The 15,461-nt window shown below is 52.0% G+C and overlaps 1 protein-coding gene across 5 annotated transcripts in view; it reads left to right on the forward strand.

Moving 5' to 3' along the window:
• The window catches only part of LOC142579586 (uncharacterized), a 515,154-nt gene that overhangs the window by 387,736 nt on the left and 111,957 nt on the right, over positions 1-15,461 (forward strand). For all 5 annotated transcript variants that reach the window (XM_075689952.1, XM_075689955.1, XM_075689957.1 and 2 more), the window contains 2 exons: positions 9,824-10,255; positions 11,554-11,916. In XM_075689952.1, the coding sequence (XP_075546067.1) occupies positions 9,824-10,255; positions 11,554-11,916 (795 nt within the window). The remainder of the gene's footprint in view (positions 1-9,823; positions 10,256-11,553; positions 11,917-15,461) is intronic.

A 15,461-nucleotide genomic window follows, 5' to 3' on the forward strand; every position in this document is an offset into this window, starting at 1 on the left:
AAAAGCACGGCGAGAGAGAGAGAGAGAAAGACGGGGAGGTCTCTGACATTGTTCTTCCAGGCGCTCCCCTTGGCAGGCTGGCCCTGCCGTATGGTTATACTACGGGCTGCATACGTCGGGGCCCGCTTCTCCATCGGTGCAGGTTCTATATCTTCTTTGCATGCCATCGCTCCCCGAGGGGACCTACAGGGCGTCGGTCGCCGTCGTTCAATTTTCCTGTCTCTCTTTATCTTTATTTCCTTCTTTCTTTGCTCCCGCCACCTTCGCTCACTCTCTATCTCCCTTCGTGCGCATGCCAGCTTGTTTTCTCCCGCCGGCGTATGTACGCGTTGCGAGGGCATACACGCAGTCAGCGGCTATCTCGGTCCTTTCTTCCCTTTTGTTCTTCGAGGCTCGCCCACGGTGATGTGTCTGTGTGTTCCGAGCAGCGGGTCAGAAATAATGCCTGGCGCGCCACCGAGCTTGGCTTGGCTTCAAGCCCCCTACTGCTGCTGCTGCTGCTGCTGCTGCTGCCGCCGCCATCTTCAGCCTCGGCTTCTGCTGCTGTTGCTGCTACTGAGCGGACTCGCGCAGATCGGTCTTGGGAGGGAGAATAATCACCAGCGAGCCGCTGGCTTCGGAGGACTGCCGAAGGAGTGGCGCGCCACTATAAGAACCAGCAGCAGCAGCCGCTTCAATATTTCTTTTCTATTTTCTTTGTTTCGGGCCGCAGCGAAGACAACACCAAAGCGAGGAGTAAAACAACAAAAGAAAAGAAGGGACTGTTGTTGCGCCAGCGGAGATCGCCGGCGCTATGAGTGCGTACGCGCCTTGCGCGCGTACCATTACGTACGCGCCGCCGAAGACAGCGGCGGGGGCCATCGGTAAGCACGGGCCGGTCGGCCGTTTAATAATGAAAGGAACGACGCGCGCCGGACAATCCCCGTCGATGATGAGCCGGCGTCGGGAACACCTTCTGGGCCGGGCGCGAAGTGGGGTAGCCGCGCGCATGGTTGTTTCGTGTGCCCCCCGGGCTCTCCCTCTCTCTGCGCGCACTGCGGCGATCAGATGAAACAAAAGAAGGAGGAGAAGAGCGTAAAGGCCAAGGGAGCTGCTGCCGCCCCTGCCGTCGAACTCTTGCCGCAGCTTTCCTGAGGAAGGAGGGGCCCGCGGCGTCTCCTTGGATAACCGAGGCGGCCAGCGCGCCACCGTGATATGTAGTCCGACCGGGAAGGCTCCGTGGGTGAAGAAGAAGAAGACGCATCGAGTGCCGAAGAAAACGGCGTCCATGCATGGACGGCCAGCCGGCCGGCTGGCTACCGGTCTTTTGGCTTCGGTAGGAGCTGGCCGAAGGAGAAGGGAGTAGAACTAATTAGATGGCGGCGGCGAACGAAGGAGTGGACCGATCAGTATGGGGATGCCACGCCGCGTGGCCTATAGCATGAACGGGCCCATTCTCACCTAGTTTCTGACCGCTATAGTGGTAGCAAGTGCTGTTCACTCGTGTGTGCCGTATGCGTGTTTTCTTTTTACACATTTTCTTTTCTTTTTGGGGCATCGTCGCACATAGACAACAACTTGTGATCCTAAGGATGATCCGGATTCGTATAATATCGATTCGGCATACAGTGCCGATTTCGCTTCGCCTTATAAACCGAATTAAGAAACGCAGTGACGAAGCTAGGGGTGTAGTTTCAAACCGGAGTGTTGGCAAACCGATTGTATGCGGAGCACGAAGACGCCATGCGGTGCGCCGGAATGGCACATAGCACATATCTATAATCTTGGCTGCAGAGGAGGCGCATCGCCCTTTCGTCTTTCGTCCTCTCACCTCTGCTCAGAAAACAGAAATAAATTAGAAAGGATTATATGGATGGATGGATAAATGAATGTAATGAGCGTCGCCTTTGGAACGGGGAAGTTGGTTGCGCCACCAAGCTCTTGTTATTTTATAGCTTAATGACCTACCTACGTTAAAAAGGAGAAAGGAAAAAAGAAACCCCGCTATGAACGCCCATAACCAAAGTTTCTGAACCCCTATTGCGAACTTTGTTTTTGTACGCCTCCGTTGTTCATTTTTCCCTACTTCCACCCATCTTCCGATAGCCTCTTACTAATCTCTATTGTGGACATGTTTACTTTCCCCCCTGCTCTCGCTGAACCCAAGGGCTTCAAGGAGGCCAATGATTCATAAATCAACCGCGGGGTAGTCGTTTCGATATTCTAATAAAACATGCTCCGTCGTTTCCCTAATTTTACCGCAGCAAGCACATGCTTCTTCTTCCTTCTTATAGCTCGCTTTATAAGTGCGTGTTCTGAGGCACCCTGATCTCGCTTCGAAAAGTAATGAGCTTCCCTTTGAGTTATCATGAATTGTTTCTTTCCTGATTTCGTTTTTTCCTCTTAAGTAGTTACTCAGGGTAGGTTTCTTTTCCATTGCCGCCATCCATGAGATTATCTCAGCCTCTCTGACTTTCCGCTTGACGTTGTCTGTTGCTGTGTTGCTCACCATACACGCCGCATACTTGCTGGTAAGCTTCCTAGTTCTTTTCCTCCACTGTGGATCAATGTTATTCCTGTACAAATACCTGAACATTTTCCCAGCCCATTTACTTTCTTCCATATTCCTCAGTCGTTCTTCATAATTAATTTTACTGTGAGCTTTCCTCACTTCAAAACTTGTCCAGACTATGTCACCCTGCACAGCTTCAGTTATAGTCTTCCCGGGAGCGCCCAATGCGAGGCGTCCCACTGACCTTTGGTTGCCATCGAGTCCTGATTGTACCACTGATTTCAAGCAAACAACCGCATTTCCAAATGTAAGTCCTGGAACCATTACACCTTTCCACATACCCTGGAGGACTTCGTACCTATTGTATCCCGATAGCGCTCTGTGTTTCATATGGTCGCATTTCTCTTCCCTTTTACTGTTATTATTTCTTTCCTGAGTTTCCATATATCTATTGCCTTCGTTTATCCAATATACCAAGGTATATTCTGTTACCCGAGGTATTTCCTGGCCCTGTATCTCCACTGTCTGTTCACTGTTTCCATTGAATACCATGACACCTGATTTTCAAACACTAAATTTCAAACCTAAATTGCCTTCCTGTCCACAGATATCAGCGAGACGTTGCAAATCACTTTGCTTGTTAGCTAGCAACACAATGTCGACCGCATAAAATAAACCTGGGAGCTGCTGGTCTACTACTGTACCCGCCTGTTTGTACGAGAGATTAAACCCGATATTACTTCCTTCTAGCGACCTCTCCATCCTCACCATGTACATCATATATACGACCGCCACCTGCCGCGCTCTCGTTGGTTTTGGCAAAATTGATAAAACGCGAGCATATTATTCGCTGTTCTATATGCATTAACCAACAGGCACTTCTCGGGGCCATTTTGAAACACTAAAGAAGCCATGCAGTAGTCCTATACGATATATGGGGCCCCTGTGCGCTGGCGTTGCTGCGTTAAATCGACACCGCCGCACGCAATCGACGCAGACCCCGCGCATTGAATGAGGCAGCGCGCCCACTCGACCGAAACAAACACGAACTGTGTAATATCACGGGTGCGACTGCGCTCTCGGCTTGCGTTCCAGTCCGGCCGTGATAACATACGTTGTCGCGGCCTTTGAAGGGGCTTTTGAGGCCCATTCTTGCGGTCGTCCGTATTCATAAACCGCCATTCGCCTCGGCGTGGCGTCGTCGTCGCATCTTATCCCTCAGAGGATCTCGGCTTTCTCTTCGGAACGCTCGACGCGCGGGGCTGGGCTCGCTTGTCGCGTGTATCTAGCCGCGTATCGCCTTCTAGGAGTCGTCGGGCATGGCTGCCGCGCGCTGCACCCCGCATTCGCACCTTCCCCCCTTCCGTGCCTCTCAAAGCGCTTCGTCGATTGTTACTCGAGAGTGACGCACCATATATACAGGGGGCGCTGTGTATTGTGCCGCACCTATATGCTGTCCTGCCACTCGTTGTGTTCACTCTCGCTCTTTCGCCTTGAGCTGTGAGTGCGTAATCGGCGCTTGTACTATGTGCGCATGTATACTGGGCTCGGGTATACACACTATATGTGCGCGGCCACCGCAACTTAGCTCTCCGCGCACGCTCGAACGCGTAGGCTGCTGCGGACGTGGGCTTCTAATGGGCCGCACAGCCCGTGCGCAAGTGCCGTTCGTAGTGTATGCACGTATAAATACATACCGCTGCTGTGTAATCCGTTATCCTTCGGCTTTCCTCACCAACTTGCCGCTCGCAAACAACGCGCTGAAAGTTGAGATTGCAGTATCGAGAGCACGCGTGGAAGGCGGCGGCTGCTGCTGTGATTTTAGTGCAGGAAACGCCGGCTTTGTCTTGTGCGGCTGTTTTGCTCTCGCACTCTTTAAATCGCTCGCACACTTTGTCTCAGTATCGTTAACGCTGTCAAGCTATGAACCACCGGAGCGGCACTAGCGTATGCTGAATATACCACGTGCACGCGTACACACACACATCTCAACAGTGTCGCTTTGCTTCCGACCGACCCTCGAGCAACTCCTCAGATACAGCAGCCCGTTATCGCCTCCGCAACATCATTAATTCCGCAACAACTCGCCGCGCGACCGTTCTCCCACGTCCTGCTGCGTGTACTCCTGTTTTGCGTCACAGATTAACTTTCGTGCTCGCTCGGCGTAGGGCTAATTGGCTTCCCGGCGGCTTCGTGGTGTCAGTGCATGGCGCATGGAGTGTCCGCAGGCGCCGTCGTCGCCTTCGTCGTCGTTGTCGTCAGCACTTGTTGGCGGCGGCGCTTCTTCTTCGTGCTCGCGCACGGGTACGCTGAACTCGCTCAATTATCGCGCCTGCTCGTGTTTCCGCGAGTCCGCCGCGGTTCCCCAACCCCCCAAAAAAGAACAGATGTCGGGATGGGCCGCCGTTAATTAAGACGTTCCTTCTTTCCCACATAATCTACGGGTCCAGCGCCGAGGTGCGCGGCGCACTCCCTGATGTTAAACAGAAGCAGGCCGGCGCGAGTGTTTATCTAAACGGCTATAGTGATTGCGCGCACGGCATGCATGCTATAGCGCAGATATATGACATACCGGAAACGCTCTGCCCGCGGTTTAGGCACGTTTGTTAATCCCCGTCCGTCGCACATCAACTTCGTTATGCCTTTTAAGAAGTGTGTTGTGGGTCAGACTTCGAAAACAACGTCAATACTTCGCTTAAAGCTCCCCCTTTCCACATGGCACAACTATAACTGGTCAAAACGAACATGATTTGACGCATAATCGATTCGAATTCCTGGTTCTGGAGGAAAGTATCTCACTGCAGGCAGAACATTTCACGTATACTCATGAAATTTCCGTGTTTATTATGTGTAGCTGATGCCTTTAGCGACTGACCTTCAACCCTATTCGCAAAGAAAATTATCAAAGCGTGTTCGTGAAAGCCCAGTGACTTCACCATCGTTTCTTACGCTACATGATTGACTGACGCCGATTCTCGTCGTCGCTTGCTTTCCTCGCCTGTTCCCCGCAATTTCCGAGACCAATCTTCCTTACACCGACGTCTCCACCTTCTCTGGGGCGTGTGCGAAGAAATTTGCCATCTCCAACTTACACGTAATCTGTGTACAAACATGACAGCGCGAACGTGCATGTCGTTCGCCGTGTGTTCGTCGGAAGATATAGCCTCACTTCGGTGGGGTGTAGCCATTAACGATCAACGCGTAAACGTATACGCTAAATTGCGAAGAAGACGGTATACTGTGTGTAGCGCGGGAGCGGGTTCTGTCGTGCACGTATTCGCAGCACTGCACACATTACATCCACGGATCGCTCCGCGCCTCTCATCCACCCTATACACCTCCACTTCTCCATACATACGTACGCACACGCACACTTTTACGCGTTTCCGTACTGTTTTGCGCCTGCGAACACAGAGAACGCGTTGGCATCGCTAATGCGCGCCCGTAGCATGATGTCGCCGACAAAATGCTGCGTCGCTTGCGCACACGCGCCGATCTGTGCTATAGTCGGAGACAGGCGTCTGTTTTCGTTAGTGGAAGGGTAATTTGGTTATGCGGAGCTCGAGTTTTACGCTCGGAAACAATATCACCCCCCGCCCGATGTGGGGTGGCGCTCGGCGTGCCAACTCACTGCGCACCGGCGGAGAAATATTGGCATTACGTGACTTTGAAGCTCTCCCTTTCGGCGCTGTGCTCGCGTCTACCGCGGGCGCCTGTTATGGAGCAGGCGGGGCAGTGTGGCGAGGCACACACTGAAAGGAGTGTGTACTACGTGATCAAACGTGTGCACTTACAACGCTTTCGACGTTAATTGTGTATTGCCCCAGTATTTACACAATTTTAAAGAAAACATATGCAACGTTGCGGAGTGCTGTATGTAGCAAGGCGAACAGTGAGACACGCCTTGATATTTTCTACAACTGATTGCCTTTGCAATCAGTTTTTTTTTGTTGTTGTTGTTGAGCCACCATTTCTCCATTACTTTGTTTTTTTTCTGGATCTTCGTTCGCAACAGCGGAATCGTCGCACGGCTTCGGTGTCTCCATAAGGTAACTCCGGTGTACTTTTCGTCGAGTACGATAATTCGTATAGAGATCCAAATTGCGGACTGAAATGCACGAGATATAAATAAAATAAACCGATAAATACCGCAGACAGGAATACACGTAGTCATCTTTCGTTGGTGTTTATGCAAAAGTGTTTCTTTTTCTCTTTTACGCTGTATGCATAGAATTTAAAGAAAAGGGACTAGCAGATAGAAGAATTCTAATCCTTGAATTCGATTGCTCAAGGACGCAGATATTACTAGCACAATAAATGGAACTACATCGACTAATCAACAAAACACTAATTAGGTTTCTAACTAATTACTTTACGGCACGTATTGGAATGCAGTATTCGTAGCGGTGACTTGACAAGGCACATCCCGTCGGAACGATTTCTATGGATGGCACCGTTTTTGGGATATGCGCCATAAAAGTTACGATAAAATGCACTGGTGTACCGCTTATTTTTCTAAAACGCCGTTTTATGCGTGAACGTATAAGAGTAACTGGAACGCCAATTTGTTCGGTCACACACTCTGTTAATGAATATTTCGAAACTGGTGTCATTCTAAGGATTCGTGCCAAGCGCATTCGCCTGCGAACTCACCGGGTAATATGTGCCGTTAAGTTGATGGTTAGAAACTAAACTAGCGCTTTTTTTTTTACTAGTCGACTTCGCATGACGATTTCTCTTGCAATGACATTCCGTATCTTCGAGTAATACAGTCCGAGGATTAAAATTGTGCTATCTGCCAGCAGGCGATCTTTAATAATTCTGCATAGTCTGAAATAATAAGAATGAAGACTCCCGCACACGCGATTTCTTGGTTTGTATTGTTTTTTAAATTTTCTCATTTGCTGTCAGCTTTCTGAAACGTTCTTTGTGATATCTGGTAGGCTATAGCGTTGCAGTATGGTTAATGCATTACGGTCGTAAGGTTCTTGCATTACTTGTTTCTGTTGATCGCTACGCCACTTTATCAAGTGTTGTAGCGCCGCGAGTGATAACTGCACTTCGCGCCGTGACTAATGCGCTCCCAACGAGAATCTTTACAGCGAGACCTTTAGCTCGCGTCCTCCACGCGCTTCGCGAGCAAATTAGCATATGCACGCGCGCGCGCGCGCACACACACTTTGCGCCACACGTGGAATCCCATCTCCGCCTCTCACCTCTCGCGCCACCAACGAACCTGCCGGCGCGAAATGCATACAGGGGAGGCGATCCCTCATTTCGACTGCTCAGAAATATAATAAGCTGGGCTTCTAAAGGACGGGGAAAATGGAGAACCGAGATGTTAAGCAAAGCGCAGGCGACTCGGTAGCTGTAAGACGTGAAAAAGAACAACACACACACAGGCACAAAAGGTATGTAGATGCAGGCGACACAAGTGTAAAGCGAGGAGGAGGCTCTCGAAAGTTCTGAGCACATCGCTAAGCTACGCCCGCTCCGGTGGCCGCGTTACTTTGCCACGCAGTTTCAACCGCGGCTTCTGCTAGCAGCAAGGGCGGAGAGGAAGAAGATGTGTATGTTGTTGCGGCGCGAACCAACCCCGCCATGCAGCCCCGGTTCAGAATGCGTGCGCGGTGTGGCATACCCACCCGACGCGCAATTATGAAAAAGCGGTGGCGAGTTTGCTCGCCGGCCGGACCCAACACGTGAACCCCGCATCCGCGCTCCTCTCCCGCTCCAGCGTCGGCATCGACAACACCGCTACGTACGCTTTCGGAGAAGGTGGGGGGGGGGGGGGGACGCGGCGTGTTTTCCTCTTCTGCACGAGAGGCGTCACACCGGCGCCCGCCCGCATCGTTTTCGTAATTTGGCTTGCCGTGGCCGGCGGCAGGGCCGCGGCTCGCTGCCCTTCGCGGTGGCTTGCTGGTTTGCTTAACTTGCTCGCTAAAACCCGAAGTGCGCGCTCGCAAGATTGCGTCCCTGCGGTCCGGTCCTGCCATTGCGGCGCTAAGAGCATTTTCGCCGAGCATCAGCACTTTTGGTCAACTTGCTCGTTCGCGTGTTTCGCCGCGGCCACGTGTAAAAGGGCCTCTATGTTACTGTTTTCCTGCGCGTTAGCACCGATGCCCGCGAATTTCCTAAGAAACTTTGGCATAGTGCTTCCGCACGCTAAGCTGAGGGGCACGCCTCTGGCCTGTGTGTACGGCGTTTTCTCTTGGAAGTACCCTGTATGATATAGCGCTGGCTGCGTAAGCTGCGTGACTTGGGCATCGCCGCTGCAGGTATAGCACTTTTCTCGCAGTCTCTCTTTGTTTGGCGCTTAACTGAACTCTAATATCGATGTACTCGACAGGCGACATATACGCATGCTTTGCTACGTGAAATGAACGCGCATGTGTAAAAAAAAAAAATGCAAGCTGGATTGCCTCCTGCCGGCAGTAAAATTACTTTATGCCGCGCACGTACGTTGCGTAGTTCTTACGAGTGCCTTGTTCGCGTGATTTCCGCCATCCAAAAGAGGGAAAATGTTCATGAAATACGGGCCTACAGTTTTAAAAGTATAGCAGTGTGAGCTTTGAGTTGAGTGGTGCGCTGATGTGGTGGCTTGAACGAGACCCGATACCCACAGCGCCATACGCACAAAGCACATATATACGACGGCTGGAAGTGGGTTCCTTTATTATACGGTTTGCTGACATTCAATATGCTCAGCTGCAAAGTGGCGTTCACGAGTTCAGGAGTGCACGGCAGTAATTGGCACATTTCATTCTACTTTCGAACAGTGAAATATTCCCGGTGCAGGGCTTCTTATAAATTTTGTACGCCTAACTCCATATATGTACATACGTAATTTTTACCTTCTGGCCATATCGCAGTGTAGCCGCTCTTGCTTTTGTCTGAACCTGAAAATTGTTTCTCAGCTACAACAACGCTATGGTAATCACGTGACTAAAGAGCGAGAAAAAGAAAAGGCAGATACGGCACGATTCGAAGTAAATGTGTATACACGGAACAAGTGCTACTGTCAACTCATTCGACAGTGTGTATAGCACATGTTCCGTTTATGCCCTTTTCTTTCGTGCTGTGTCTGTTCCTTTGCGGTCATTAATGAAATCATTTATTTGTAACAACTAGACCCTCTGAAACTCCTTTTAAGGGATACTGAGGCCGTGGTAGTAAATGCAGCTGGGGCACACACTGTTATATAGATGCTCACTATGCTTGTGTATACTTTAGAGCCCTGCGGAAAAAGAAAAGAGCAGCAGACAGTATGTACACTTCTCGCATTCGGTGCTCTAATTGTGGCGTGTTTCTTTCTCTCTGTCTGCCTCACAGGAGCATGTCGTCTAAGCGCAAGAGTCCGCCCACCAAGCTGTCGACGGACGAGCTGCGGAGCGAGGAAGAGCAGGAGGAAGACGGTGCCCTGTGCGAAGGTGCCGACGCCGACGAGGAAGAGGAGGAGGAGGACGAAGAGGAGGACGACGACGAGACCGCCGCCGCCGCGGGTCGCCTCAGGCTGACCGCAGCGTCGGCCGCGTGCAGCGATGGCGACGCGCTGCTGTCCGGCCGCGCCCTCTTGGGAGGACCCCCCGATCAGCTCATGGAGGAGGACGAAGACGACGACGTGGTCGCGGCAGCGGCGGCGGCGGTGGCGGCCGCCGAGGAAGACGATGACGACGACGAGCGCGCCGCCGCCCTGGACGAGTTCGACGAGGACGGTCGCTCGGACAGCCTCGGCTCGGACGTCCTGGCGCACAGCCCAAACGGGTCAGCACGCCGAGTTCCGTCTCGTTGTCGCTTGGTTTTGCGAATCCGTGCGCGAGAAAGAACGGGAACCAGGAATGGTTTGCTGGAACTGCGAGCTGCGATGGTGGTCTTCCAGCCTGTCTAGTAAAAAAGGTTATATGAAAAAGAAAAAAAAAACTCAGTGCCCTTCTACTTTGTGAAGAAGGATGACCAGCGAAGCTGTGCATGTGGGCCCCTTAATGGCGAACTGCACCTCCGCCGCGGGTCGGCCCGGCATTGCGCTATCTTCGGAATCGGCCCACGTATGTGTCTGTGTCTGCACACAGACACGATTCTGGGGGAACTGTCCCTTAAATGCTTCGCTGAAATTCGCTGTAAAATTGGTTACGTCTTTGTGTTTCTTAATTAATGAATTAATCACGACGACGAACGCGCGAGCAGTGCAAGAGCACGCTATAACGCGGTATACTGCCGATGGGCGCCAACGAGCCACCTGTGGAAGACGACGACGACGCTCGAGCCATTGTTGAGGATGGTAGTCTTGTGTTAACACAGGGACACGAACCTGGGGGAAGTAGCCTTTAACAGCTTCGCTGTAAAAATGGAAAACACGAACACACCAAAAGAAGAACCGTTAAGTTGAATATTCAGGGAAGCGATATAATAAACAGGACTGCGTATTCGGAATTTTTTTCTTATTGGTAAGAATATTAACTTGTTGGTTGGGGTTTGAGCACCTGTCATTCGTGATGGCAATTAATTTGTGTCAAAAGGAAAGAATAATAGACGCGCTACCCAGTGAGATGGAGTCGCGTTTTATGGCAACGGTCGCAGTCACCATGTTACATGCGTGCCAAGTATACGACTGTGATGGAGGCCACAGTTGTGGAAGTAAACCAGGAACGATGAAGGAATTTTATGTTAAAAATCAGCGCGGCTTAACAGGTGAAAATGGAGAAAAAGGGCACGTAGACACGAGCTTTTGTTTTTGTGTAAGCCGCGCGGATTTTTCGTCGTGAGCTCATGTACAAGCAAGCTTTATATACCCTACTAAGAAGTGATTTCAATCGTCCTTTTGATGATTGTAGCTTAGTAGCTATTAGCTATTATTATTATTAGCTATTACATGGCCTGCATTGCCCCCCCCCCCCCCCCCCCGTCCCATCCAGAAAAAAAAAGAAAACACGCTGAAGTGGCATCGTGTCCTCTATATTCAGCGGCCTCAAGCGCGTGTTCGTTCCTCTTTATAGCAGCTGACTTTGATGCCCACAGCGACCGCGGCAACTCTTTGCGCTCACAACGGTCTCTCGCGCGTGCAGGAACGCGTCCTATCACGGAGGCTACGCGCCGGGCGACCGACTCCTCGGTTCCCGGCACACGGACTCCGAGGACTCGGACGCGTACGGACCGGGATCGCCAGCCGAGAACCTGACGACGACGACGACCTCCGCGCTGTCGGTCGCGCACCAGCCGCACAAGCGCCGTCAGCCGCCGCCGCACCAGCAGCACCACGCGCACCAGAGGACGCCTCCGCCGCCACCTCCACTGCTGCCCCCGACGTCGTCCGAAGGGGGACGCCCCAAGAAGTCCATGGACGACGTGCTCAAGAGGCTCACTTCCAAGATGCACACGAGCGCCACGCTCAACGACGGGGCCTCCTCCAGGGCGCCGCTCGAACACCGGTGAGCCATATGCGCCTGTCTCCTATAGAAGTATACGGGGGCGCGAGCGTTATATACGCGTGTGCTTTTACCGCGCCCTGCTAAAGCTTCAGAATGTCTGGAGACACGGACTTGAAACGGAAATGTTAAGCAAGACTGCGAAGTAGGCTGTCCTGCGCTAAGACCAGATTCACTCGACGGACCAAATCCCGCGGTCTATATAGTATATCGTATGGCTCGGTACCGTTAATCACGCTGCACACAAGAATGAAGCAGCTCATCCGCTGGTGGGGCGATTCATTGAGGATCAGTCGTGTCATGCTCGTCCGCAGAATTTGGTGCGCCGTGTGAATCCAGCTTAAAGACAGCGAATATTTCGCCTCGAGTGCCTTCACTCGAGTACGGCCGATACGCGAGTACGCGCGGCCTCTTAGAAGTGTGCCGCACACTCCAGGCAAGCCTTGACGCATGATGCATTTCCTTCTTGTAACCCGTCCCTTTTGTACTGTTTCCAATAATGTCTTTAAGATAATGAAGTGGGAGGAATGAGGACTATGACGCCAGCAACCCAACGCTGTGTAATCGGCTTTGCTGAGGCGCATTGAGATACACTGAAACACGCGTCCACCGCTCTAGGCAAGCCGGCTTTATTTAAACGTACCATGACAGAATTAGGCGGAACTCGCTCCCACTCAGCCACCCATACTTTATTAATGCACTTTTTCGTACTCGCTCGCGTGCGATCGCATATACCATTATGTGCAGTATTCAATTGTGTTCACACTTCAGAGCGACATCTTCTCACACTCGTTCCAGCAAACCACTTATTCGCGTTCAGAATTATTAGTGAAGGTGAATGAGCATGCCGACGTGTCACACTTTATTTCAGAAGAACTTACAGGTAATTAAACGGGGCTTACACGGGCAATGCACTCCAGGTATACGACTCGCCGATACCAATGTTAGAGCTTAAACGCTTCTCTTTACGTTTACGCTTTACGGAAGTACACCGCGTTAAGATAAATGTGGACGGAAGAAACGACGCTTGTAGCGACGTCTCGTCAAACATAACAGCGCGTGAAACGTAAATGTGTTACAAGGTTTCTCTCAATATACAGCAAAAGGGACCGCAAGTTGCCGATTGTATCGCTGCCTATGATTTACACCAGCATATAAGCAACATGGGGTCGGTTACTGCAGTCATAACTGGGTCCTCTCTCTGGTTAAACTCTGCGCCACAAGATGGCGCCAGCAAAACGACTGCTCACATTTATGAACCAGGTAGCCCAATATTCCACGAACGGTAATTACGTATACGGACAAGCTGAAACTCTCTATATCGACTCTATTAACATTCGCACCGTTAGAGACTCGAGTATCGGTGTGAGCACGAGCGCAACTTTGCATGAGTACACGTGATCCTGTGTACTCATGCAATGGTAGGCCGATTTGTGCATTGGAGAAGGCAAGATGCAGTCAAGTCACTTCGCGTTAAGCTATTCGGGGAGCTCTCTGGAAAGCAGTCACCGTTATCCTTGCGAGAAACCTCTATTTAAAAGCAGATAACAATATGATGATTCGCACTGGTGGTGACGATAGAGTCGTATGCAGGTCGACGTGGCAGATTTTGGTTCGGAGCAGTAGAATCAGGTAGGCAGGCTCCAGTCCTCGGCGGATTAAGACCGTGTTTTTTTTGGTCGCCCTTCTTTCCTTGGCAAGCTAGCCAGCATTCCAAAGAAAGAATGGAGACCTGGCATGCAAAACTCGGCGCTCCCTTGAATACAGTGTTGCTCCAGAATACCGTCGGACGGTGAGCTAACAAAAGCTGCCGGAACTCTGCAGGTTGCTTAACGTAGCAACTAAAGATACCGGCGACAGGGAACACTTGCCAGGCACACGTAACGGTGCGCGTGCACCGGCATCCAAATCGGCTCGCGCTGGAAAGTCTGCGAAACCGAATAAGGACCGCGTGGGCAACCGCCGCAGGCGCGAGGGAAAGAGAAGCGGTTCCGCGTTGATGGCACAACGGAGGAAGTCGGTGCGCGGGCTAACGTGGCGTGTCTTCGTACTGCGCCAATCTCGGAGGCAGGCCCCGCGGGGGAGGTGGCGGATGCGGCGACGCGTGCAAGAGGCGAGAGATAGCGACAGAGAGGACGAAATGGAGGGCAAGAGGAGAGGCCGCGCTGTTGTGTGTCCTGCGCAGAGCCATTGTCTCGTGACCAGATTGGCGCTCGGCGAAAGGCCGCCTTCCTTCGCGCACGCGCCGACGTCGTTGGCGCGCGCCGAGCGCGCCGCCGACAATGCCTGCCAGGGCGGTGCTTCCCAACAATGGGCCGGGCCTCCGCGGAGAAGACAGCTTCTCAGGAGGAGGCGCTCCCCGCCGACGCTTCTCTCCTCTCCTCTTCCGCTAAGCGCGCGGCGCCGCGCTCGCCTCGCTGGCTTCTTTCTCCTCCGGCTTTTTCCCTTTGTCTGCAGCGCATTCCCTTCGCGCGCGCGCGCGGTAGGCGGTCTTCGAACAATGGATCCGCGCCGGTGGCGAACCGATTGTCGCCGGACGCGTGTGCGCCGGCGCGCCTCGCGTCGCCGTCGTCGCTTCGATTCGTCGCGGCCCCCGCGCACAAGGGGCCCCTCTTCCGCGACTGGCTCCTCCTGCGCGCTGCGCTATGCCACACGGCTCGCGCCCACCGCCGCCGCTGCCCCGGCGCGCGTTGCGGATGAGCGCTCAGCTTTGTGCGCGATGACCGCGGCTGGAGGGCAGAGCATGCGGTGAGAAGCTTAGCGGATTTTGCGATAACCTTGAACGTATTGGTTGTCGGCTTAGTCAGTCGCGACGGGAAGTGTTACACAATGTGAGGTCATTTTGGAGCTCAGAGCCCTTCTTCACAAAGCTTTCTTGCGCTAACACTGTCCTTCAGATAAAACTTTAGCCGATCACCGTGCTGGACATACTGCTAGAATAAGAACAGCGTGGGAGACAGGGACAAACGAAGAAAGACACACACACGGCGCTGACTTCCGACAACTTCCGACAAAAGCTTTTGGAAGTCAGCGCCGTGTGTCTTTCGTTGTTTGGCTCTGTCTCTCGCGCTGTTATCTTAACATGAACTAACAACATGTTCAAGTCTCTAACCTTAATAGCTGGTTATATAGTTAACGAAGGCGACCGGCCAATGGCAAAGATCACTTACGAAAGAAAACAATCGTGGCTTCTGCCCCAGGTATCTATTCAAGCATTTCGTGATGATTTTTATTTATTTATTTACAATGACCTTACAGGCCCCCGTAGGAGCATGACGTAAGGGGGGGAGGGGTATAAACAGAAACAGTACTATAAGAGCTAGTAAACATATTATGTAGCAATACATTTCTGCTATAAAGCATTCAAACACAAGAGATACAGCACTTTCAAAGTGTAACTGATGAGCAGTACAAACCACGATGCAACTGAGATATTACGATGCGTTCCACTCGGACTAGTGGAGTCGCACCTTTGGCATCCTCATTCCCGCCTTTTTAGGAAAAAAAGCAATGCTGCACTTGTTGAGGTCGACTTCCAAGCTTGGCTC

The sequence above is a fragment of the Dermacentor variabilis genome, chromosome 4 (genome assembly GCF_050947875.1).
Source record: "Dermacentor variabilis isolate Ectoservices chromosome 4, ASM5094787v1, whole genome shotgun sequence".
Taxonomy (NCBI): domain Eukaryota; kingdom Metazoa; phylum Arthropoda; class Arachnida; order Ixodida; family Ixodidae; genus Dermacentor; species Dermacentor variabilis.